A 24,273-nucleotide genomic window follows, 5' to 3' on the forward strand; every position below is an offset into this window, starting at 1 on the left:
AATATCCTAGTCAATCTTTATCTAGCTTAATTATGGCAATATTTTTATCTGTGGTAAAGCTGGGAAATATACTTGAATGTTCCATTAGTTGTGTGGGATTCAGTTAATCTATGTTTTTGGTCTTAGTAAATTCATCTATGTCAGATAATAGATTTTTATTGACAGTTTAATTACAGTAGAGTAATACTACTCAGTTGAGAGAAAGCAAGCGGTATATAATTTGGGATATGTACATTACTTAATATTATTCTGTTTTGCTGAGTAATAGTGATTTCTTTTTTATATTACAAAAGTAACCAACATCATCTTTTCCAGTAAATATCAACAGTACAAGATGTCAAAATACTGTGAAGATCTTTTTGGAGATCTCCTTTTGAAGCAGCCTCTAGAAACACATCCAGTATGTTATATTCTGCCACTCTTTTTAATTTTTTTATATTAGCTATATTTAACAGAAATGATAAACTATGATCATATCACCTATAGTGCTGTTCACTGCCACTCCTGTGATTTCAAAAATGGCTAGTGATTTTGGGTGTCTACGCTTTTTGGTACAAACTTGTCCTTATCTGATTTGTTTAATCTCTTCTGTACAGGGCTCTGCCGAGCAGCCTGGGGAAATCCATCCCCTTGATGTGTGACGTAATATCAGCACCTACATAAAATACACCACATACATTGTATTTGCAGGTCATTCATAACTCTGAAATTGCCAGTCACTGTTGAAGAACAGTTAATTATAAATTGCATGGTCTCAGCTGAGGAAACCTCTTTCAGCTGCACTTTGCATGCTTCATGCTCCAGATCAGGTCCTGCAGTCTAGGTGGCCCCCACTACTGCATTAAGAATTAAATTAAGCACGAAGAGTTCCCTGCAGTCTCATTTGGACTATCAAGTGCACTGTAATCTGCATGCACTTCACTCTCCTGTGTGGCAGGAGATAATAACAGCCACTCCTTCACAAACACAGTATTTGAGAGTTTAATAGCTTGTTATTCAGTGCTTGCAGCTACTCCTCCAGGCCTTCCTTACTCTCCTGAGCAACGTGCTCACTGTCTGCCAGCAGGCACCCAAAATACGCAGATGCTCTTTAGTGCTGTGGGAAACTGCAGTGAAGAGGACTCTGCTTTACCTTTCAGATCCTGTCTGTGTAACCCCTGCAAAGGAGCCTCCTGGCATTATCATCTCTGGAGCTGTGCTTTTTTTGGCAGGGACAGCAACTCATAAGGCTTGGCGAATTGTTGCCCTGAAAAGTGCATCCCAGAGAACTAAATATGTAGTGTTCCTCTTATCTATGTAGCACCTTGCCACATTCCTTACAAAAGCAGCTTTCAGGGAAGCCTAAAATAGAGTTGGCCAAAGGCTGCCATGCTGCTACCTCAGGGCCCGGTGTTAAGCCTCAGCTGCCTGTGCTCTGTAGCACTGCTGAGCCTTCTGCATTTTGTGTCTGTTCCTCCTGAAGGGTAAATTCAGTCCCCAGCTGCTTACAAAGCAAATGTTGCAGAGATGGCAGGAAGAGCTTGAAACATGTATTTTGTGAGTGCTTGGTTTCTGATACCTCGACTGAGAAGGGAAGACTTAAGAGAGCCGTGGCACTGGTTGAAGCAGATCTGGTTTTAAGTAAAAACAAATACTTATCCAAATGGGCATCCAGCTATGCCCTGTGCCTGGGGATGCAGGCAGACTGGCATCCTGGAAGCTTGGGATAAATGAGCTCTGCAGCACTGACATCTAGTGGAATTACAACCCAAGTGCTCTCAGGAACAATTGTGTTTTCTCTTCATCCAACATGCTGAAACTCCCATGACTGAGCCTGGTGGTTGTGGATAATCATTACCCTCCTGTTAGGAGGTGTGGTCCCATTCTTGTCAGGTTGGGTTGATACGGGGTTTTTTGCTGGGTTGTCATTTGTCACCTCTGCTGCTTTTTTTAATTGATTTCAAGTCGTGGTGTTTTTTTCTTTTGTTTCTTCATCTAGAATGCTGCTTCTGCATAGTTCAGAGTTGTATTTAAGGCTAAGGATTTCTGAATGTTTCTTCTAAGAATTTTTACTAGTCCTGGAAATATCTTCTACTTCTGTGTCACTTATGGTTCACTGGAAACCACAGTCCATTACACCAGCAACTCCCTGCATAATATTCTGAGCAAGCCTGAGCTGGGGAAGGGTACTAATTACCATACCCAAATCTCTTTCTTAGCCTCAGTGATGTGACAGGGCTTAAATCAGAGGATTTTGTACTTCTCTTTTCGCAATACTATTTTTTCTCCCCCAAACTGGAAAAAAGCTTTTAGTAGTACTTACTTGTGGATGTGAAGCTTGCTATTTGCCTTTCACAAATACTAAAGATGTGACCCTACTGGCAAAAACAGTCCGTGTTACCTAGCTAAAGACTGGGTAGTTTTCCATTCACCAGTGCCAGCCCATTTCTAGTCCGTAAGTATGTGTGGGCTGCCTCACTTGCGTTGTTACAGCTGGAAGGGACCATAAAAGGTGACTTATTTAGAGATCAAATGATAACAGACTAAACTGTGACTTGGACTGTGTGTGAACCACAGGGAGAGAGGGAAAGTAGGAAGTCCTCTGATAAAGAGTTGCAGGTCACATCTTTGCTTACTGCAGGAGAGAGGGGGAGGCATTTTGACCAGTGCAGCTGAGGATGGTGTAGGCTGAAGACCAGTGTGCTGGCTTCAGCCCGCAACATTTACCTGAGCACAGCTTTCCCATGGGATATGGAAGAAGCAGAGGAGACAATATAATTGCAGTCACACTACCTCCCAGAGTTGTGCCTGAGGTGGCACTGCTTGTTCACTGCCCTTTACCATTGCTGTCCTAAAGTCAAAATCTCAAATAGCGATACAAAGAGGTCAAATAGCTGTTATTAAGCCTTTTCTTAAAATTGTTTTACAGCTTGATCCAGGTAAAGCCTTACCTTCTCCTAATGATCTCAAAAGAAAGATTCTCATAAAGAATAAAAGGCTGAAGCCTGAAGTAGAAAAAAGTGAGTAAAGCTTGTCAAGTATTAAATGAAACAAAAGTCCAGATAGATATGAATAGAGCATGTTACTAAATTTTCCAAATTGCTTGTACGTTAGTGTTGGAAGAATATGAACTATATGTAAATTACAATGTGTTTGCTCTTGCGTTTCATGTGAGTGCCAGAGTCTAGGCCTTGGTATCAGCATGTGGCATAGGCATATATAAACTTAGAAATGTAATCCTGGGATTTTTATCAGATTGCTGGTTGAGCTAAAATATAATGCAGATAGAATCTTTTGTAAATTCTGCCTACACTGGTGTGTTTGCATTGCTGTGTTTTTCCAGGATAAGCATAAAATGAAATGGAATTTGAAATTGCTCTTCTTGCTATTATTGCCAGTTTTGATATTTATCTTCTTTCAGTAATAGTAATGTTGCTGTATTAGTTTCCAGTATGGCTGTAGTGATAAACCCTGCTCCTTCTCCATTCAAAGATAAGCAGCAGACCTTCCACTGACTTCAGTCATACATGATTATGTGCATACTGCCTAACTGAAATAAACATCAAACACAATTAAAAATCCAAGCACTTTGTCTCCATTTGCATAGATCAAGCACGAAAGAGATAGCTGTCTATTTATTCTTTGAAGAAGTAATATGCTTGCTCCTAAGACCTTTGAATTCTACAGAAATATTTTTCTTAACTTCAGTGAGCTTTGGACGCAGCCCTTACTGACCTTTTCAGATCTAACAGCCGAGTACATCTAATGGTGCTTGTACTTTGTAAAATGTTATTGCTAACTGAAAACTTAGAGATCCCATTAAATAAAAGTAGCTCTTAAGATCAGAGAATAATTTATGATTGTTCTTTTGTATTTCTTTGTTCTACAAATGTTTATGTCATGGCTAATTTATTTTTATTTTTCTTATTAACAGAACAGCTTGATGCTCTGAAAAAGATGATGGAGGCTGGGGAAACTGCTGCTCCTGTAAATATCCTAGAGGATGATAATGAAGAAGAAATAGAAAGTGGTGAGGATATCATAGAGAAGGGCTTTCAAACATTGCCTGTGGTAAATCAGTAGGCTGGCATGAGCAGCTAGTATGCATGTTACCCATGTCCATGGTCTGTGGCGGCGGCAGCAGCAAGTCTGGGCCCAGTGCAGGACCATTTATACAGAGCTCCTGCCTTACCATCTCCTCTCCAGTACATACCACAGCTGCTCCTGTCTCCGTGGCAGTCTGTGGTAGAAACATGAGCTTACTTTGGGTGGTACTAGTGGTAACTTTGACTTCTACTTACTCTTCAGAAGTCATATTGGAGCAGCAACCAAGGCAGATTTTCATTCTGTGTGTGAGAGAGAGAGTGCGAAGCTGTGATCTTTGCTTTGAAAACAGATTTTGTCACTATTTTTAATACTTGTGTCAACATGAGATTGGATTATTGCATTATACTTTATAAGGATAAAATGAGGGATAGGATTTTTCTTGCCAGTCTTCAGTGTAAACATCTAGATCTGAACCAGTGATGTGGAATGTGTTTATGGCCAACAGAGAAAAAAGGACATATCTAGGGTGTGATTCACCTTGTCTGTTTTAAATGTCCACCTTCAGAAGGGGTAAATCATGCATTGCCTGCAAGTGTCTGTATGAGGGTACTGGCCTGTGACCCCTGTCATAGTGAACATCCCAGCTTTAGCTTAAGCCTTGTACCTCTCCTTTTTTTTTTTTTTTTCTTTAACTAGCACAAAACCACTGCTGTTGCGGTCAGTAGAGTTCCTCATAAAAGATATTCTTGGTAATCCAAATCTTGATATCTGTTCTTGGAGGAAAAAAAAAAGGACTAAAGTACAATTTTTTTGAAAGGCGTCTCAGTGTCTTTCTTCAGGTGGTCAAGGAGCACCAAGGAGATGCTGTTGTTTTGCAGGCTGATTTCCATTGGAATGCTTATTTCTAATAGTGTTCTTATTGTGCTGTGTCATTAACTACATACTAGATTATCAAGAGGCTCACATAAGTATTCTCTAAAATTATTGTTTAAATCCATATGAATAATGGTTTTGTGTTTGTAAGAGGCCTTTTAACTTCTTTGAGTAGACTAGATTCTAATGGAAAATCGCCTTAAAAGCAAATGAAAATCATTCCCTATAGTAGGGGGCACATAAGGAGACTGTTAACAATGCACATGAGAAGCCTGGACGCCAGCAACTTTTTACATCCTTATTCAAAGAACTGTCTTCATTATCTTGTTATTTCCCCAAGCCTGTTGGATTTTTTTTTCACACTTCTGCTAAGCAAATTACTGATTCCTTCAAAAATACAGTAAATAAAATTTCTATTATAGTGAAGTCAAAGCTGTAAGAATCTTAGGCCTTTAGCTGTAATTACAACTAATGCTTGGAAACCTAATAACCTGGATTAATTCCTGTTTTTAAAAAATGCCAAAAACAAACCTGTGTATTCAACTATCATTTGTTTCATGTCTCACACAAAACCAGCAGTTCCTTTTTCTTTTCTGTGCAGCTGACCAAGAAGAAGAAGCTCATCCAGAGTACAAATTTGGAAGTGACCTTACTGTAGATGATTACAGTCAAAAAGAAGCTGTTGCCATCAGTGTCAAAAAGGTGGGACTACTTCTTGTATGAATATTTCTTTGGAAGCTTTCTGTGGAAGTGGGTGTAAAAGACACTCTGTTCTGTGGAAGCATCACAGCATGTGTTGTCAGAAGAGTTAAACCCTAAATCTTTACCAGATTCCTAACCTTTAGGTTGATGAGAAGACACAGTTTTGTAGCTGAAAATATCTTCTGCTTGTTCAGGTGGAATACTCATTGAGGAAATAGAATCCATATGTAGGAAAACAGTATACAAGCGGAGGATTTGATCAAAAATACTTATTAAAGGCAGTTTCCCGCCACAGCTTCTGATATTATTTTTTTATAACTTTGCCTCTCAGTTGCAGAGCCCTAATATGAGGTGGAATTTCAGCTTCCTTGCTGAACAATGTTTTTTTGCAAGGCTGCATCCTGTGTCTTCATTACAGGGATTCCCTGGCTATTTTTTATCGTTAACTCGTAGGGTAGGTTCTACCCTGTAGCAATGAAGGCTAAATTGGACGATCATTCTCCAGTGGGGTGGTATGGCAGTGGGGCTATACCAGAGAGCTAGCTGGCAGGCAGGGTGAGAGTTCCCTTTCTTCCACTATTACCTTATTTAATGCAGTTTATCGGTCTGTGCTCAGTAACTTGAATATTACTTGACAGTAATTACGTACAGAATATTGGAATTCAAAACTAAGCCTGCTGTGGCACTGAAGGTGTTATTGCTTCTTGCTACAGAAAAAAGAAAAAAAAAAAAACAAACCAAAAAACCAAAACCCACATGTGAGTGCTAAGGTTCCTTATCAGAAGTATTTTGGCCACTTCTTTCCTGCCTGGCTACCTTTGGATCTTACTCCAGATAAAGTATAGGTATAGGAAATCTCTTATAGCACAGCTTGCCCTTGGCAGTATTTCTCTAGCAGTATCACTGAGACATCAGACCTACCTTCTTGGTATCTCTTCAAGTCAACATCTTTGCTTCTTCAGGACTTTTATGAATCCTCCCACTGAAGTATTGTTTAACTTCTTTGCTCTGGGGCTGGTTTCACTTTCTAAGTCAGCTGGTCCTTAACTACCTGAGTGTTTTGGGGTTTGGGTTTTTTTCAGGTTAGTCACTCATCCACAGCATATGTCCTTGGGTAACTTCTTTGCTGCTTTGCTGATCAGGAATGTACATTCAGTGCCAAGTCAACATTTATCTGTCTGAGATTCTCAGTAGTGGCAGCTTGTAATTGAAGACAGACAGCACACTGTTGCATTGCAAGTAGCATCTTGAGATAGGCCTTTTCCAAATGTGGACATTTAAAGAACAGTTTACAGCAGTCTTAACCCTTAAGTTTTCAGAATGTGGGCTATTTGCATATCCAGATCAAATGATCTTTTGTGCTGTCAAGGTGTGTCATTATTTCATTCTTCTCTGAAACTTCCTATTCCTGGCATCTAGGGATAGCACTGGTTTGGGCTTAACTGTCTGCCATCCTCCCTCCTATTCCCATTGCTAGCCAGCTGTTGAATTTCATATCTTGTATGCACAGATTTCCAAGAAACTGCAAATTTTTGCAAGTGTATGAGACAGGTGAGCCACACAGGAAAGTGGAAAAGGGTATACTTATTTCTAAATGCATTAACTTTTTGAGATTTTTTTTTTTTCTTACTGTGAGTGTTTCCTATTGCTTTTTCTTTGATAATGTATATATATTTTTTTCCCTTAGGCTGTTGAAGATTCTGAACAAGAAAACAATAAAAAGGTGACACATAGGATGTTATATAGTTTGTTTTATTGCTTTATATATAACATACTACTTACCATACATTCTAAGTGGCTTAACAATTTTATGCAGTTTCACTGCACCTACAGAGTATTTTTGAAAGACGGGAGTGCATGACTTTTGCCTCCTTATAAGTGTCTGATCCCAGTCTCGAATGTGATGCACTGGGAAACAGCAGTTCTTTGAATGGCATTGAGATGTATCATCCCTGCTTCTTTTTTTTTTCCTCTTCCCTTACCCTGACTGCACTTTGTTTTCCTCTCTCTTTTTCCTCCTTTTGCTTTCCCTTGGGACTTCTACATTAATCTTCTCACAGGAATCCCTTCTGTAAGACTCTTCCCGCCTCCTTCCACTCTTTTCCTTCTTTCTCTTCTCTCATTAAAGCTGCTCCTGTTCCTAACCACTCTTTGTTTCAGTCTATAGTCTACATTGTTTTCTAAGTGGGTTCTGCTTCTTTTCTTGAGGGTTGGGGAGGTGTAAATAACCCAGAAACATCAACCTTTTCCCGCTGTTTTCTGTGGCCCCTAAAAGCGTCATGTGCTGTTGTAACCATTCCTTCGTTTCCCTAGGCTTTATGAAACATTCCATCCTTATTCTTTCTAATTCATAGTTTTAAAATTGTGAACGCTGCAAAGAGTATAGCCCACGTGCTCTAAAAATTATGGGTCTGCAAGTAAATAAGATAAAATCAATGGCAAGTAGATTGTCTTAGAACATTTTCTTAGAGCTAGTGTGTCAGTCCTACAGCTATAGTCCGCGGGATGCTATTGCCTTGGCCCTAAGGCATGGATAATCCTCTTTGACTTCCTTTTCACTGTGCTTCATTACTTGGACATTTATGGATCAAGATAGTAAAATATCATTAGCAATTCTCAGCAGTCAGCAGGAGGCACGTTAAAGGAACCTGATTTTTAGAAGAAGGGTGGTAAGTTCTTCCTAAATTACTGGCCTTCCAAAAAGGAGGACCCTGAAAAGGACTAGGTCCTTTGAAGAAATTTGGCCTTAATTTGATCTAAACTCTATTAACAAATATGGACCTAGTAACAAAAAAAATGCCTGTATTCTACTAATAAAGTAGAATTTGGCATATTTAGGGGACAGATCTGTGAATCCTCAATATGTGGATTCCTGAAAAGCAGTTGGGTTGAGCCCTGGTGATCAGCATGGAAATTTCCTGGGCTGGAAAGTTTACTTCAGTCTAAAATGCACATAAACCCATGTACATGCACCTAGACTCATTGTGATAATTCTGTGCAGTCAGAAAATTACATTCCTTTTTACTATAATTGTCTTATCATATCAAGGCATAAAGTGTTCCACTTCAAATGGAATTAATTTTTTGAACTGTGTCTGCACTATATGGCAGGTAGAGTTACATACTCATAGTACTGGCAAGTAGTTTCATGTTTCCATTACTCTTCCATCTCCTGAGTAAATGAGTTGCAGCAGTGTAGGTACTGTTAACTGCGTTCTTCATCCATGCTTTAAGCTGTTGGACATGCTGAGACTTACTGCCAGAGAAAACGACTTTGCAGTGCTTCCTGTTACTGTTTCCTAATACAATAATGGAGGAGAACTTTCTGACAAACATCAATTGCATTCTGAAAATAAAAAGCAGAACAGTAAGAGTTTTTGAATATACTTAGTAATTCTGTGCTGAAGTTTACTGTCAGCCTGCAGTAATTTAAATTTTTTGGTACCTGGTTCACTTGTAGGAGAACAAGAAAAATGTTTGTGGGAAAAATGCCATGAACAGTAAGCCTTGCAGAGTTTGCTTAGATTGACAGAGATCTTTCTTTTTCTTTTAGTGAAAAGAATGTGTTTAAACTGGTTCAGGGAAAGGAAAAAGTTGAAGTAGATCCACATAAGAAGTGCTTCCTATTATGGGTTTCTATCAGATGAGATACTTGCAGAAAATTTCTGAAGTTCTGTTGTGAATGTAGTGCATCTTTTGTGAATGATGGATTCAGATTTGCATCATTTTATGTGGCCAGGAATATGAGCTTGGCACTGTGCCTCATTAAGTCTTGTGACATCTGTTTGTCCAATGAAGGTTGTAATCCCAATATTTCGGTTTGCTTTTATTAGTAAAGGTTAGCAATTGAACCTGTTTGTGGTTTGATGTTGAGACAGTTCTATTTAGTACCAACTATGTGTTACCCCACTGCAGTTGCTATATTTAATGTATGTTAAATCACAGTTCTTAGGAATTTATTTGACAAAGATAGATCATTACCTCCCACCATTGTTCAGTCTGTTATGATATTTATCTTTTATCCCAAAGTTATCCTACTAACATCATGTGATACTTACCCACTGTTTAGGAGCTTTTCTATCATCAGTCCTCTTGCATGCATCCTGTAACATTGAGAGTGCTTGGTGCATATATCAGTAAGAAAATAAATCTTAATTTGTGACATTAAATTTCCACTTTTCTTGTATTAATTTGCACTTTCTTTAACTTTCTGCAGATTTGGGTATAATTTTGTATCACATTTGAAAATTCCAACAGTAGTGTGTGCAAACATAGATAGTGATTATTCTCTTTAATGTGTTTTCAGGGTTTAGTAACTGTTGAAGATGAACAAGCGTGGATGGCATCTTACAAATATGTAGGTGCCACAACCAATATACATCCATATTTATCAACAATGGTCAACTATGCTCAACCTGTAAAATTTCAAGGTTTCGATGTAGCAGAAGGTAACATAAAAGGTTGAATGAAATAAAAGTATTTGTGTGCTTATCCTAGGTAGTTTTTTTGATCTCTACGTTTCCTGAGTGTAGAAACAGTGTAAGACTTTCATAGTTTAATGACCGTCATCAATATATTTTTAGATCTGTTTTCTTGAATGTAAAGTTAGCATGTTATTCCATTGGTCATCCACATGGAGTCACTAAATTACTGGGAGAATGTGAAGCTGTTAATGTTGATTACATCCTATAGACCTTTCCAACTAAACTGCTTTTTTTAGTTTGTCTTTCTGTAAAGTAAGGTGAGTGTGATTGTCGCAGCGGTCAGCAGTTAGCTGATGCTTTCATATTGCACACTAGACAATTTATCATGTTGTTTTGCCTTATCTAGCCACACGATGCAGGCTCTGAATAACAATTTTGTCGTAAACAAAAAATGATAGTTTTGTTGATTGCCCAGGAAGTGAAAGAAAAAGGCAAGTCAGAAATATTATGAAATTTCTCTTCAGTATAATCTGATTCTATGAGTAACTGATAATGGAGAAACAGACCAGAATTTGCTATATCCTGCTATTATGTATAGTGCATGATTTTGAATTTTGATTTGTCATTACACAAGTGTTTTAAAATGTCTTGTCTTTTCCTTCTAGAACGTAATATTCATCATAATATGTCCTCTTTCAATGAATCAGTCGGACTAGGGTATTTGAAGACCCACGCCATTGAGTTTGTGAAGTATCCTTTCATCTCCTCATACCACTTCTCTACTAATGCTACAAATAAACAGCCGTACCTTTCTAGATTTATAATGTCCCACCTCTAGAAAGGGAAAGGGAAAGTAGCTCATAGGGTGAGAAATATTAAGATTAATATAAGAAATATTGAAGATACCAGGATATGACCATACATTTCTATGATGTTTTTATTTCATTTGCCTTGATGAATTATACAGTTATAATAAGCGACAAATGAGTCGGATATACCCAAAGGGAGGCCGAGTGGATTCCAGTAATTACATGCCTCAAATTTTCTGGAACGCTGGCTGCCAGATGGTCTCACTGAACTATCAGACCCCAGGTAGGCAGCAACGACCAGTGAACCTCAATCCTAAAGAATGGCTTGGGCAGGAACTCTCAAACAGATGCCATGGATTTGCTTCTGGCATTTTTTGAGGAAACAGACATATGGCTAAATAATACAGTGGGGTGGAATTATGGAAGCGTAAGAAAAAGAGAGATAGAAAAGCCATACATAGAAAGAAAATTCAGTCCCCTTTCATGGAAAAATAATAGAGTACTGTAACTTCTTACATAAATGATAATATTTTATTAATAAAAGGTATTAATTAACAGGGAAATCACTGTTTTTCACAAAACACAGCCTTGGTTGGGTGCATGTCTGCAAAGTAAAGATGAAGGAGTGCACAAATTAAGATGGTAAAAAGTAATGACAACATGCCAAATGCATTTCTAGACCAGTTACTGCAAAGCGTTAGAGAGTGATGTGTTCAGCATCTGAGAATGGGGTCTGAGATCCCAGCTGAGAGAGTGGTGCCAGGGAATGTAAATGCCTCTCCACAGCGTAAATTGAGAGGAGAAGTATTGTTCCTGTTCAATGAAGGTGTGACTATAACTAACAGGGTAGGGATTTTTTTGTTTTCTTTTGTGTTTTTTCTTTAATTAATCTAGGAATGTCTTCAGTCATATATGTAACAGACCAGTGTTTCCATCTTCTTTTTCTAGCTGTGAATAGTGCTTTTTTGCTTGCTTGGGACTTTTTGTGGTACCCCCTGAATGGTGTCTCTGGTACTTCAGACACTCCTGTCCTACAAAGCTTTGCACTGATTTCACTAGCTGACAACGCAAGAGAAAGCTGTGCTGCAATACACTGCTCATAAAGCACTCCACTGGACACGGCACAGAGGTTAGAGCAGATTTCACTCTGCTCCCAACATTGCCTCTGCCCACTGCATGTGATTCTCAACTTTTTTATATTGCAAAAAAGAGGGGTAATAGTATAATTGGAAGTGAGCAACTTTCTTGTATTAGTTTTCTATGATCCAACCGTGCTGTTTCAGGCTGAAGAACAATTGAGGAAGGTAGAGTTTGTTGGGCAAGAGAATACCTCTGTTATCACTAAACAAGGATATTGTATTCTAGTGTAATTGGAAACCTGCAGGAAAACATTTTTTACAAAGTTTGGGAGAGTGTTGGATGGGAGGGAACTTACTATGTGTTTACTACCTGTCCTTATATACGAGTACCATAGTAATGCATTGAATAAAACTCAAATGATTTGAATGTTGAAACTAGGCAATGCTGCTGAGATCTTTGTGGTTCCTTTTTGTGGTCTTTTATTGAATTAAGCCTGTAGAAAACCAGTGTGATATTCTTCTTGCCTTTTTTAAGACATCAGGATACAGACAGCTTCCTTGCATGTAGTTGTCTGTGGCCATTGTAGAGAAATACATACTTCTAGGATGTCTCATCTAATATAAATTTGCCTTAGACTGAACTTAATTGCACTGTTAAAATACCTGTATCCCTCCGTTATTCAAAGTGATTGTAGATCACTAGCAGAAATTGAGAAATCTATACTGTAGACACCAAAAGTTAGACGATGGAAATCCCATCCAAGGCACTTAACGTGACCAGTCTGATGCTTCTCTGCCTACCATGTGTGTTTGAATTCAGGGAAAGACCATTTTCTAAGCACAATGTAGACTTCAGCTTGGTTGATAAAGCTGTTACTACTGTGAAGAAATCTGGAGTTTTCCTATTGCTTCTTTTTATTTCTTAAATGTGTGTGTTGTATACGCATGAAATATATTTTTTATTTAAACTGATAATTGTAGACAAGCAGTTGTATTTTCTAAAAAGGATTGTTTATGATCTGCTTTTTCAGAAGGAAAGATAGTAACTCTTTTCACTCTTGACAGATTTAGCAATGCAGTTGAATCAAGGAAAATTTGAATATAATGGATCATGCGGGTGAGTGATATGATTTAAACTGTTGTCACTGTGTATCAAAATTCTTTACTATGGTTTTAATAAAATTTTGTCACTATTAATTATGTGTTACAAAATAAAAATGGGATGCTAGGTGAAGGGTGGAAATTAGCAGGATTCAGGGAGAATTATCCCCTGCAAGGACGTACTCTGATGAATAATGCTTTTTAATTATGCCCAGTTTTTAAAGATGAGATAGAAGAGGTTTTGTGTGCAAATTGTGAAGATGATCATGAATACCACACACCGCTATTTAAATAAATCCTCAGCTTCTGTTCTCAGTCTTGCTTTGAAGATACATCTCAGAATGGAAATTCACTGCACGGTTCACAGAATTGCCTAATTTACTTGAACAGGTTGAGTCTTAATACATAGGGAACATTTTTTAATCTGTGTACTTTAGTTGGAGAGCAGATTTCACAGAGAATACTGAAGTGTCTCATCTCTCTAAGTTCCTGCTCATAACTTTTGCATGGAAAAGGGTGTGATGCTCAAGTGATATTGATAAATTTTTCTCAAATGTTGAGTTTATACCCAAATCATTAACATCAAGAGAAAAGTATGATGAATTATAGGAAATGACAGTCCAGAAACACATTGCAAACTCATCCTGGGAAGAAACAACTCCTTTACTAATGCAAGCCTTATTCAGAAAGAAAATCTGAATAGATGAGGCTTGGTAAAGTTCCTCATCTGCAGAATAGGCAACATAGTGCTCTGCCACTTCATGCCTTTATTTCAGTTGTGAACTCTCTAGATAGGGGCTGTTGGATTTGACGATAGTGCATTCTCTGGTCATTTCAGTCAGGATATCAAAAATAGAAGAAAACGAAAACTTTTTTTTTAATGGTAGACTATGATTCCTTTCTTGTTTGACCCATAAACCTAGTAAAAGAGCACATATGCATCCTTGCCAAATGCTCATTATCAACTAAATTACTTGATTCTTATGTCAGTCTTCTGGTATTACAGTAATATGGTGGTATATTTTTATGTGTGTTATAAATGTGGTGCTGTTTCAGTCACAGAAAACATGCAGGGCAATTAAAATGAAAAACTGCATTTCCTTCTATCTTTACTCCTTTTTTCTTGGATTTACAGCTTTCATCCTGGTGAAACAAGATAGTCACTCTAGCTTCAGCACTTTTATTTCAGCAGGCCTGAAGCAGAGGCTAAGGATGTTTCTGATAGTTCCCTTCTGCCCATAAACTACTTTAATAAAATATTATGAAATCACATACATTTCTAATGTAAGAAAGATGAGGAATATTACTTTCCTAAACAGAACCCACATTATAAAAAAATGGAAGAAAACTTTGACATTCTTTCCATTGGAATTTTTCTGAACATTGTCTGTCAGTGATTCACTAAAGAGACTAAGGTTGGATAAAAAAATAATCTTCTAGCAGCTGTTGTCTGTCAAGGCTGCAGAATTAGCAAGATGACCCCAGTTACACGTTTTCTTCCACCAATGGAAGAGAAGCCCTGTCATATATAGCACAGTGTTTCTGGGATCAACTGCTATTTAATTTTGAATGTGGCATCCTTTGATTTTGATTCATCAGAGCACGTATCGGCTTCATTGATATGTTGATCCAGTGTATAGTCCTCAGGGATGTGTTGTAAGTGCTATTATGGTAGTACCTTTCATGCTAGTATAATTAACAATCTGTCAGCACTGACATTATGAGCTGTTTCCCCCAAGGTTTTATAACTGAGATGAAAAAATTAGTTTCAAGCTGAAATTTATTATATGAGTCTTGACTCTATGGAACTGCTTCATTTAAAAAAATAAAATTGAATAATCCCTCTGTATTTTTCCAAAGTGTTAAAGAATTGAAACAAATGAGGGCATCTACTTTTATTATGTGGTACTCATTGTATTTCTAAAATGTATTATTAAGTTATTTTGAAATGTCTTTGTTTATACTACATTTATTCTCATCTTGAAATCCCAAATTGATTTCATCTCTCAGTAGCTGGTAATTCAAAATTAAGATTAACATTTATCTGTATTCTAGACAACCGTAACATTTCCATTTACTTCCTTACACTTGCAACTAGAATGATAGTCTGTATTTTACAGTGCTGCAGGAGACTAAATTGTTTAAAGCTAGAACATCCATTTTATTTGTGTTTAAATAATTTTAATTTCCACACAAGAATAATTTTTGTCTTCTTTTTCTTAAATAAGGTATCTACTTAAACCAGATTTCATGCGACGACCTGATAGAACATTTGACCCTTTCTCTGAAACTCCTGTAGATGGTGTAATTGCTGCAACATGTTCTGTACAGGTAAAACAGCAATAGACAAACTTCTGTCATCACATCCAAAGTCACATTTAAATGTTAACAAAAATAGGGTATCTACAGAAAAGTGTTTGGATTGTGTGGATTTAATAAATTTTTTTTCTTTCTTTTTTTTTTATTGCTGGCTAAGATACCTATGTTTTACTTGATCTGAGTGGAATATGATAAAATTAGAAATGGTTTGTTATTACACGTTATCACTGAATTTTAAACACCCTCATGCTCTTTTTGAATTACATCAGCCCACACAAATGAATAAATGAGTGAAGTTCATTTCTGTGGACAGTATGAAATTATACAAACTACGCTTGTCACTATAGAGCAAGGAGGAGTATGGGCACATGTGGACAGGGTATTTTCAAAGTAGAGAAAAAGGGTTCATGTGATGATGTCCTTATTTTGAAATTACCTACGAGTAACAAAGTCAATGAAACTTCTGTCGTAGTTCTAAAGCATGGTTATGTATCAAATTTTGGAAGGAGGCTGACAGTTGTAAAATCTGTTTTGTGACTTGACACTCTACTCTCTTTGCTCAAATACCCCATGTGCATCTTAACAGAAGACTTGAGTTTTCAGTTATCACTGTCTATGTATAGCATGGAAATTCCAAACTCTCCCTGACCTTTGTGCATGCTAGACTTTTAACTAAGTTTCATTTGCACCTCCAGAAGTACAAAAACTTTTTTTTTTTTTTTCTTTAATGTTGATGTTAGTACAATCCCTCAAAGAAGAAAGTGGGATCTGGTGGTGAGACCATATGTTCTAACTACCACAAGAGATAATTCTTAGATCGCATATTTTGCCACTTGCTTTTCTTGTGAGACTAAAACTAGTATAAAATTCCATATAAATGCTGTTATAAAGAAGTCTAGTTGACCAAAGACGGTGATGATACCCTGCAGCCACATAACTTTTCAGATTCATTATCCAGAGTGTTCCCTGGAAGAATGTTAGATCATGAAAAGAAAAGGACTCAGAATGAGCTTAGGTCTGTGAAATCCTGTTTCAGTTTTTTTCTTCCCTCCTTGATCATAGTAATGAAAACATTAGCTGTATTTTTAACTAGTAGGTCATCTTGATGGAATAAAAATTTTCCCTGGAGTAATCACCTGCTGTGGCTAGATTAATCTTGACTTGGAGTAAAGTTGTAACAAATCTTCATATACATAACAATGTAGAGGAGTCATGTGGGTCTATTGTTTGTTTGCTTTTAAGAATCCTACACTTGCCAGTCATGTAATACTAGATTAGTTTAAAACCTTTACCTAAGTGAAAGCAGAGCAATAGCTTCCTTTCACCTCTTGGTAGTCAAGAGATATAATAGATCATAGTAATTCTGAACAGAAAAAAGTTGCAGAATAGCAGTGCCCAATCTGGTTGTTTCATTTAGTGTCTTTCAGTAATATAGTGAATACATCTGGGAGACATGGGTAAATTGGGCTGACTGACTTACAGCTGCTAATACCATAGCACAATGAGTGCAATAATTTCAAATTAAGGATATATTTAAGGTCTTATCACAAACGCTTTTCCTAAAGAAACACAATTTTAGCACTAAATATACCATTTTCATATGATAAAATAAATATAGCTGCTCTGTATAAAGCCTTTTTCAGGCTGCTGTCAATAAAAAAGTACAAAACAGTATTTCCAGTATTCATAAAATGCTGTGTACTTTGTATTGCTTTTCCTTACTGCTTTGTTATTATGTTGCAGGTAATATCTGGTCAGTTCTTATCAGACAAAAAAATTGGTACGTATGTAGAAGTGGATATGTATGGTTTACCCACGGACACAATACGTAAAGAATTTCGAACACGCATGGTGATGAACAATGGTCTGAATCCTGTTTACAATGAAGAATCGTTTGTATTTCGAAAGGTAGGATATTTAGAAAGCAAAGTTTGTGGTTTTCTGCCCTTTTGCACATGAGCATCCTTGCTCACTTGAGCCACTTCTCCCTGCTTCAGTCTGACTGCTCACATGAATAAGTACTGCTCCCATGAAAAAGCATTTGTAGGGTTCCCGTTTACCACAGTAAACAATCCAAAGCTGAAATAAGCTTTCAAGAGGTTGTTTATATTTATTTTTTTTAATTTTGCTTTGGTTTATTTTTCTAATAGATAACCTCTGTAGCTGTCACATGATTTTTTTGTTTGTTTGTTTGTTTCTGTTTGGCTTTTCCCTCCCCTTTGCTTCCTCTTCCCACTTGGAGGCAGCCACCTCCTCCGTGGCCATGCCTGTGTTCAAGGTATGCATCTGCTCAGAATGAGCCCCTGCTGGTGGACACCATCATTCCTTGGAGATTTCTTCTTCCCTGCCCTGGCAGTGGCTGCTATCTTGCACTGTTCCTTCAGCCCAGAGGGCAGGTGAGATGCTGCATCCAAAGCTAAGGTCAATGTTATTACATGGAAAAGTTGGAAGGGTGCTGTGTTCCTCAGATGTGTTGCCAGCTCCCTCCTTCAGTAGTCCATGTGCATCATGTACTTTTTTCTTTTTTTTTCTTTCTTCTTTTTTTTCAATAACAAAAGAAAAACAAACCTTTTTTACTTGGTATGGGGGATTGGAAGAGAGAGATCAGTCATCTGTGTTCAGTTTTTATCTCTCTGTCTCTATATACACATATAAATCTTTTTATTATTTTTTTTTCTGTCAGCTGGAGTTTCATCCAGACTACATGTGTTGGCAGTGCCGTCTCTGATAACGTCTGTTTTGCTTACACCTGTGTTGTTGTCATGCAAAATTGTTGCTCTTTTATTCCAAAGTGACAGACTCTGCCGAGTGATGATAACACTTCACACTTGGGTATATTACACACATAAACTGCTTTCTTAACAGTATAACCAGTTTTTAATAGAAATGTAGTTAATGCAAGAGGTTTTTCTGGACTCCAATATATTCTGGAATTAATGTGGCTTCAAGTGCTTTTCTCTGTATATGAGGAGGCACAGGGAAGATGCTTAGGTATAATGACAGGCAATCGTGCTGCCCATGGCTTCTTGGCCATATGGCCAGCATCTGCTGCTCTCTGATTTTTTAAATCAAAAGGCCTATAAACTACAGGATGCACGCAGCCTCAGTCTGAAAGGGGGGTACCTGTGTATCGTGGCATGGGTACAGTGACTGATACCAATATTCTTTGCACTTCATGCTTTACTTTGCAATGAACAATTACATGGTCACACATTCTCTTGAATAACTCATAGTATAAGTCAGCCAGGAGATTATTTTTCTTCATCTCAGGGGCTTTTCCCTCCCCTTTGCTTCCTCTTCCCACTTGGAGGCAGCCACCTCCTCCGTGGCCATGCCTGTGTTCAAGGTATGCATCTGCTCAGAATGAGCCCCTGCTGGTGGACACCATCATTCCTTGGAGATTTCTTCTTCCCTGCCCTGGCAGTGGCTGCTATCTTGCACTGTTCCTTCAGCCCAGAGGGCAGGTGAGATGCTGCATCCAAAGCTAAGGTCAATGTTATTACATGGAAAAGTTGGAAGGGTGCTGTGTTCCTCAGATGTGTTGCCAGCTCCCTCCTTCAGTAGTCCATGTGCATCATGTACTTTTTTCTTTTTTTTTCTTTCTTCTTTTTTTTCAATAACAAAAGAAAAACAAACCTTTTTTACTTGGTATGGGGGATTGGAAGAGAGAGATCAGTCATCTGTGTTCAGTTTTTATCTCTCTGTCTCTATATACACATATAAATCTTTTTATTATTTTTTTTTCTGTCAGCTGGAGTTTCATCCAGACTACATGTGTTGGCAGTGCCGTCTCTGATAACGTCTGTTTTGCTTACACCTGTGTTGTTGTCATGCAAAATTGTTGCTCTTTTATTCCAAAGTGACAGACTCTGCCGAGTGATGATAACACTTCACACTTGGGTATATTACACACATAAACTGCTTTCTTAACAGTATAACCAGTTTTTAATAGAAATGTAGTTAATGCAAGAGGTTTTTCTGGACTCCAATATATTCTGGAATTAATGTGGCTTCAAGTGCTTTTCTCTGTATATGAGGAGGCACAGGGAAGATGCTTAGGTATAATGACAGGCAATCGTGCTGCCCATGGCTTCTTGGCCATATGGCCAGCATCTGCTGCTCTCTGATTTTTTAAATCAAAAGGCCTATAAACTACAGGATGCACGCAGCCTCAGTCTGAAAGGGGGGTACCTGTGTATCGTGGCATGGGTACAGTGACTGATACCAATATTCTTTGCACTTCATGCTTTACTTTGCAATGAACAATTACATGGTCACACATTCTCTTGAATAACTCATAGTATAAGTCAGCCAGGAGATTATTTTTCTTCATCTCAGGCTCTTACCATATCAGGCTTAGCATTATAATCAAGACATACATTGCTGACCAAGCAGATGAGTGGCATGAGGGTGAAAGTGCCTACCAGGATACCATAGAACAAATTAATGGAGAGGGAACAATAAACTTCTTAGTTCCCGCTCCTCATCCCTAGTAAATCTATATCTGAGCCCATCATGTAATGAAAGATATCGTGATCTGTGGCCCATAGAGGAGAGATCTTGCCTGTCCTGTTTGGGTTACAGTGTTCTCCTCAAGCTGATGTTTAATCCTACACAGTTGGTCTCAGGTACAGTGTTTGATTGTTCTTCTGTCATGTTTTCTTGTTTTTATTTTAACTAAAATAAAGCTTCAGTCATTCTAACCCAAGTTCTGTGTTGTCACCCTGTTGTGTAGCGGGGGGGGACAGGGTGAGTGCTGGTGGTAACCTGTGCTGGGAGTGTTAAGTTATAATCAAGTAGAGCAGCCTATCTCTGAATAGCTGAGGTGGGTTCAGAGACCAAAACCATACTTTATTTTGTGCCCTCTAAAGAACAGAAAATGAAAGCGGCAGGGGGAAAGTCTAAGGGACATAGTAGATGCAGTTTACTTCGGTCTTCCCTTTTGTCTCATAAGCATTGATGAATAGAGCCAGGTAGGGAAGGAGCTGGGAAGACCTTTCCCAGTGTATGGTCGAGGCAGGCTGGCAGAGAGGCTGCACCTCTCAGGCTGTCTTCTCCTCACTGCTTTGTTCACAGAGGCAGCACCTTTGTTTCAGGGAAGGCAGGGGATTTTTTTTATTACTGATTTAGTTGGTCCGGATGGGGGCTGACAGATGCAGATAGCTGGCAGCATCCCTGCACCATGCATACCATATACCCTTCATGTTGTGAGTACAGCACACCCACTTCTGCTGGCAGCATGCCATTTCAGTAGGTCTGTCACCCTGTCCTGCCCTCCTCCGTTGTCTTCTCCCCTTTGGAGAACCCATAGTTCAGCATGGATCCCCATCAGCTTGTGCTTGCACTCTTTATGTTCTTCACTGCCCTTTTGGATACATCCCAAATCCCATCTTTCTGTCATAGTTCCTCCTGATTCAGCGCTATCTACCCTTTGATTGCCACTGTATCTGTCATTTCCCAGGTAGTATTTACCCACCTTCTTATCGGTAATGAAAAATTATCGGTAATGAAAAATAATTATGCAAATTATTTAGCTAGTGTAACTGTAAGCTGCAGGATTTGCATGTTCTAAATTTTGCCCATTATTTAGAGTAGAAAAAAAGCTTTTCTAGGAAACATTCATCTCAATGTGTGCAGTTTGCAGGGGAATGACATTTTCTTACAGTGATGATAGTCTGTTACTGGCATACAAAGTGAATGATTCAAACATGGAAGGTGGGAAGGGTGCTACTGTATTAGAGTAATTGAATTTCTTCATTTTATGACTTTCCAGGTTATTCTCCCTGATCTTGCTGTCCTGAGAATAGCAGTGTATGATGACAATAATAAGTTGATTGGTCAGAGGATCCTGCCTCTGGATGGTCTGCAAGCAGGTTACAGACATATTTCCCTTCGGAATGAGGGCAACAAACCACTGTCTCTTCCAACGGTTTTCTGCAACATTGTGCTTAAAACATATGTGCCTGATGGTTTTGGAGGTGAGATAAACCTGTATTTCCGCGTGCTGTAGATCTTCAGTGTTGGTGTGGAAGTACTGAAGTAGTGTGGTATGGGTATGCCAGCCGGAACAGACAGGCAATGCTGGAGGATTGCAAAGATTTAGTATTTTAACTCCTTGGAAACCCTGCATATTCAGTTAAGAAATCAGCTTTCAGACCATGTGCCTGCCTCGGTGTTCATGATACTGACATATCTGTTAAATGACAAAATAATATGCAAAATAAGCTAATAGTAGTTAGCTTGATTTTATTTTCTCTGTTGACATTTTAGGAAGATTCTTCTTTGGATATTTTTTTTTTTGTAAATTACATTTTTTCGACATAAATATTTGTAACGTTAACATATACTTCAGCTATATTGTTTGGCCTATAGGTATTAACAATTGGTGCAGAATCTAGATGTTTTTTCAAGCAAAACTAGTTTTGCATTCTTGAGAATATTGGCATATTGTTAAAAATGGACAGTGAAATAATTTAGCATCCAAAACCTTTCTGCATTTTTCTCTCCCAAATTTACATGTTTTTAGTGTGGTTTAATTATTTTGGGGTTTTCAGGAAAGTAATTTTTAATGTGAGCCATTTCCGTGATCAGATTGGCAGGGCCATGGTCATTTATACTGTGTGGTGGCAAATTGCCACACATGGATAGGAACAAACAGATGAGAATAATCATTACACCACTTAAATCAGTGTAATGGGTAAGTTCACCCTGAGGGTGTACCTCTGGGAAATGTTTTCTTCGCTGCAGTAATGAAATTCGCTTGTACATTAGACAATATGTAAACCATTTAAAACTGTAAAATGGGAATTGCACTAAATGTTAGTGCTCTGACTCTGCAGCAAAGTGAAGTTCACCTTAGAGTTTATTGGCGAAACGTTGGTAAAAATATTTTGCTCTTTGCAAAAATGATTTCAAACCTGCTGTCTATGCAAAGAATTACTGCCACTTCTCAGAGTGTCATTTCCATAGTACAAACTGGAGAAAGGAAAGGCTTACCTAACATATTCCATAGTATCTCTCCAAGTCTATGCTTGCTGGTATTTATCCAAGCTTTAAAAAAAAATGAGCAGGCCTAAACTTCAGTAACAAATTTCACAGAAGTTGTTAAGCATTTACAGAAGTGTTTGTGTTCATATGTGAAATCCTGGTTGCTGGTAAGTCAGCTGGAGTTTTGCCACAGGTCTTGGAGCGCTACCGTGCCTTTATGCAGCACATTTCATCTACACTATTTAACTTCAGGGACTTTTTCTCAAGAGAAATGTAAGCTTCTGCTTAAGCTTGAGCTTCTCGAGGCAGTAATTGAACCATGAATGTAAGGGACACATTTAAGCATGTGCGTTAATTCTGTCATCAAACTAAGCTTTTGACAGTAAATTACTCCATTAAAATGTTTTCTAAACTAGGGACATGCTTCTGATTTGGGATTGATGTTTTTCTGACTGATAACATGCTTTTTCTAAGAATAGAATTTAAATTTAGCAGAGTTTGATGTGGCTCAAGCTGCTAGCGTGCTGGTCACATAGAGAGAAAATATGTTTTTGTTTTCTTTTTTAAACTGCATTATACAAATTCAGAAGTGAAAGACTTGCTTTTCAAAGAGAATACGAACACCAGTTTAGAACTTGCAAGTTGCGTGCAGTTCAGTACTGGTTGATACTGCATTATCAGCATTTCTACAGACTCTTTATCTGGTTGAGGTAAGAACATAGAAAAACTTTACTATCCCTAAGTAACAGTATCATTAGAGTAAAATGCTACTAGAATGAGAGAACTGGTTGTTACAGCTTACTGTCAGTGTTGGGAAAAACAGACCCCCTATTAATATGAACTGAGTAAGTTCAACTGTTAGTTCCCTTTTCCCTTCCCAGACAGTTCTGATGTGTCTCAGGTATTTTTCTTATCAATATAGAACAACAGCATGATGAACAACGGGGAAATAACTTCTGACACTTGGGTGGAATCATTAGTATGCTGTTGGCATGTGTTTTTTAATTACTTATCATCCGCAGTGAACCTCTCATTGATTTATGAGCTATCATTAGGATCTCTGGGGTTGCTTGAGCAAACCTGTAGGAAGGTATAGCTCAATTCAATAGCTGCCTACTTTCTTATTTCTTTTTTTTTTTAACCTGTATGAGTAAGATTTAAAAACTTGCACCGAATAATAACTAGAATGGGTAATGTATTGTAGGCTTTAAAAGATGCATAATTTTGTTTTTCATATAACTTAGTAATTTCTTGTAGTTTATTTGCATCAGCTACTCTGTTCCCAATAAAACACAATACTGGTGCAAATTAATGCAAATGAAGTAGTGTTCTCCGAAGAGAAGCTTCTATAATAGAAGTTTGTACGTAAGTAGCATGGCTAGTTAGGTTAGTGGCTAGAGTCCTCTAATGTACTCTTCCAGTGATTTTCCTAGTTTTATATTTAATTGCAATTCTACAAAATGCTGTTCCCCACCCCCACCTTACCTCACTGGGGAGAAAGAAAAACGTAAGCAGAGGACAAATGACAATGTGAGAAGCAGCGATGAGTCACATCTCCCTCGTAGAAATGCTGAGCCTTTGGTGATGTGCTTGTGTGGTTAGTAATACAATTTACAAAGGTCTAGCTTTCCCAAACATGTTAGTCATTCTTACCTTGAAGCTTGTGATAATCAGGTTCTATTTTCAAATGACGCATCAACTTGACAGAGTAGTCCTGGATTTTCACTGAAGAGCGCATGCCAAGGACAAACAGACATGCTTGCTAAGTTAGGGAAGGAGGACAGTCAGTGCTGAGCCACAAGGCTGAAAATAAGTTCTACATGGTTTTTGTGTATATGAAGTAAGTTTCAGAAGACAATGTTGAGTCATGACACTTACTAGAGACAACATATTTGTGTAGATAAACAGACCTGTCAAGGGTAATGCTGTGTATTTAATATAACTTTTTTTGGAG

The 24,273-nt window shown here is 38.0% G+C and overlaps 1 protein-coding gene across 6 annotated transcripts in view; it reads left to right on the forward strand.

Moving 5' to 3' along the window:
* The window catches only part of PLCB4 (phospholipase C beta 4), a 185,138-nt gene that overhangs the window by 122,640 nt on the left and 38,225 nt on the right, over positions 1 to 24,273 (forward strand). For 4 of the 6 annotated variants that reach the window (XM_014966459.1, XM_014966460.1, XM_014966461.1 and 1 more), the window contains 12 exons: positions 316 to 400; positions 2,909 to 2,999; positions 3,914 to 4,009; positions 5,501 to 5,601; positions 7,289 to 7,324; positions 9,907 to 10,048; positions 10,690 to 10,774; positions 10,992 to 11,116; positions 12,978 to 13,029; positions 15,242 to 15,344; positions 17,076 to 17,240; positions 21,106 to 21,310. In XM_014966459.1, the coding sequence (XP_014821945.1) occupies positions 316 to 400; positions 2,909 to 2,999; positions 3,914 to 4,009; positions 5,501 to 5,601; positions 7,289 to 7,324; positions 9,907 to 10,048; positions 10,690 to 10,774; positions 10,992 to 11,116; positions 12,978 to 13,029; positions 15,242 to 15,344; positions 17,076 to 17,240; positions 21,106 to 21,310 (1,286 nt within the window). The remainder of the gene's footprint in view (positions 1 to 315; positions 401 to 2,908; positions 3,000 to 3,913; positions 4,010 to 5,500; positions 5,602 to 7,288; positions 7,325 to 9,906; positions 10,049 to 10,689; positions 10,775 to 10,991; positions 11,117 to 12,977; positions 13,030 to 15,241; positions 15,345 to 17,075; positions 17,241 to 21,105; positions 21,311 to 24,273) is intronic. The other 2 variants (XM_014966462.1, XM_014966464.1) reach the window with 1 other exon arrangement.

This window comes from Calidris pugnax, unplaced genomic scaffold (assembly GCF_001431845.1).
Source record: "Calidris pugnax isolate Ruff unplaced genomic scaffold, ASM143184v1 scaffold31, whole genome shotgun sequence".
Taxonomy (NCBI): domain Eukaryota; kingdom Metazoa; phylum Chordata; class Aves; order Charadriiformes; family Scolopacidae; genus Calidris; species Calidris pugnax.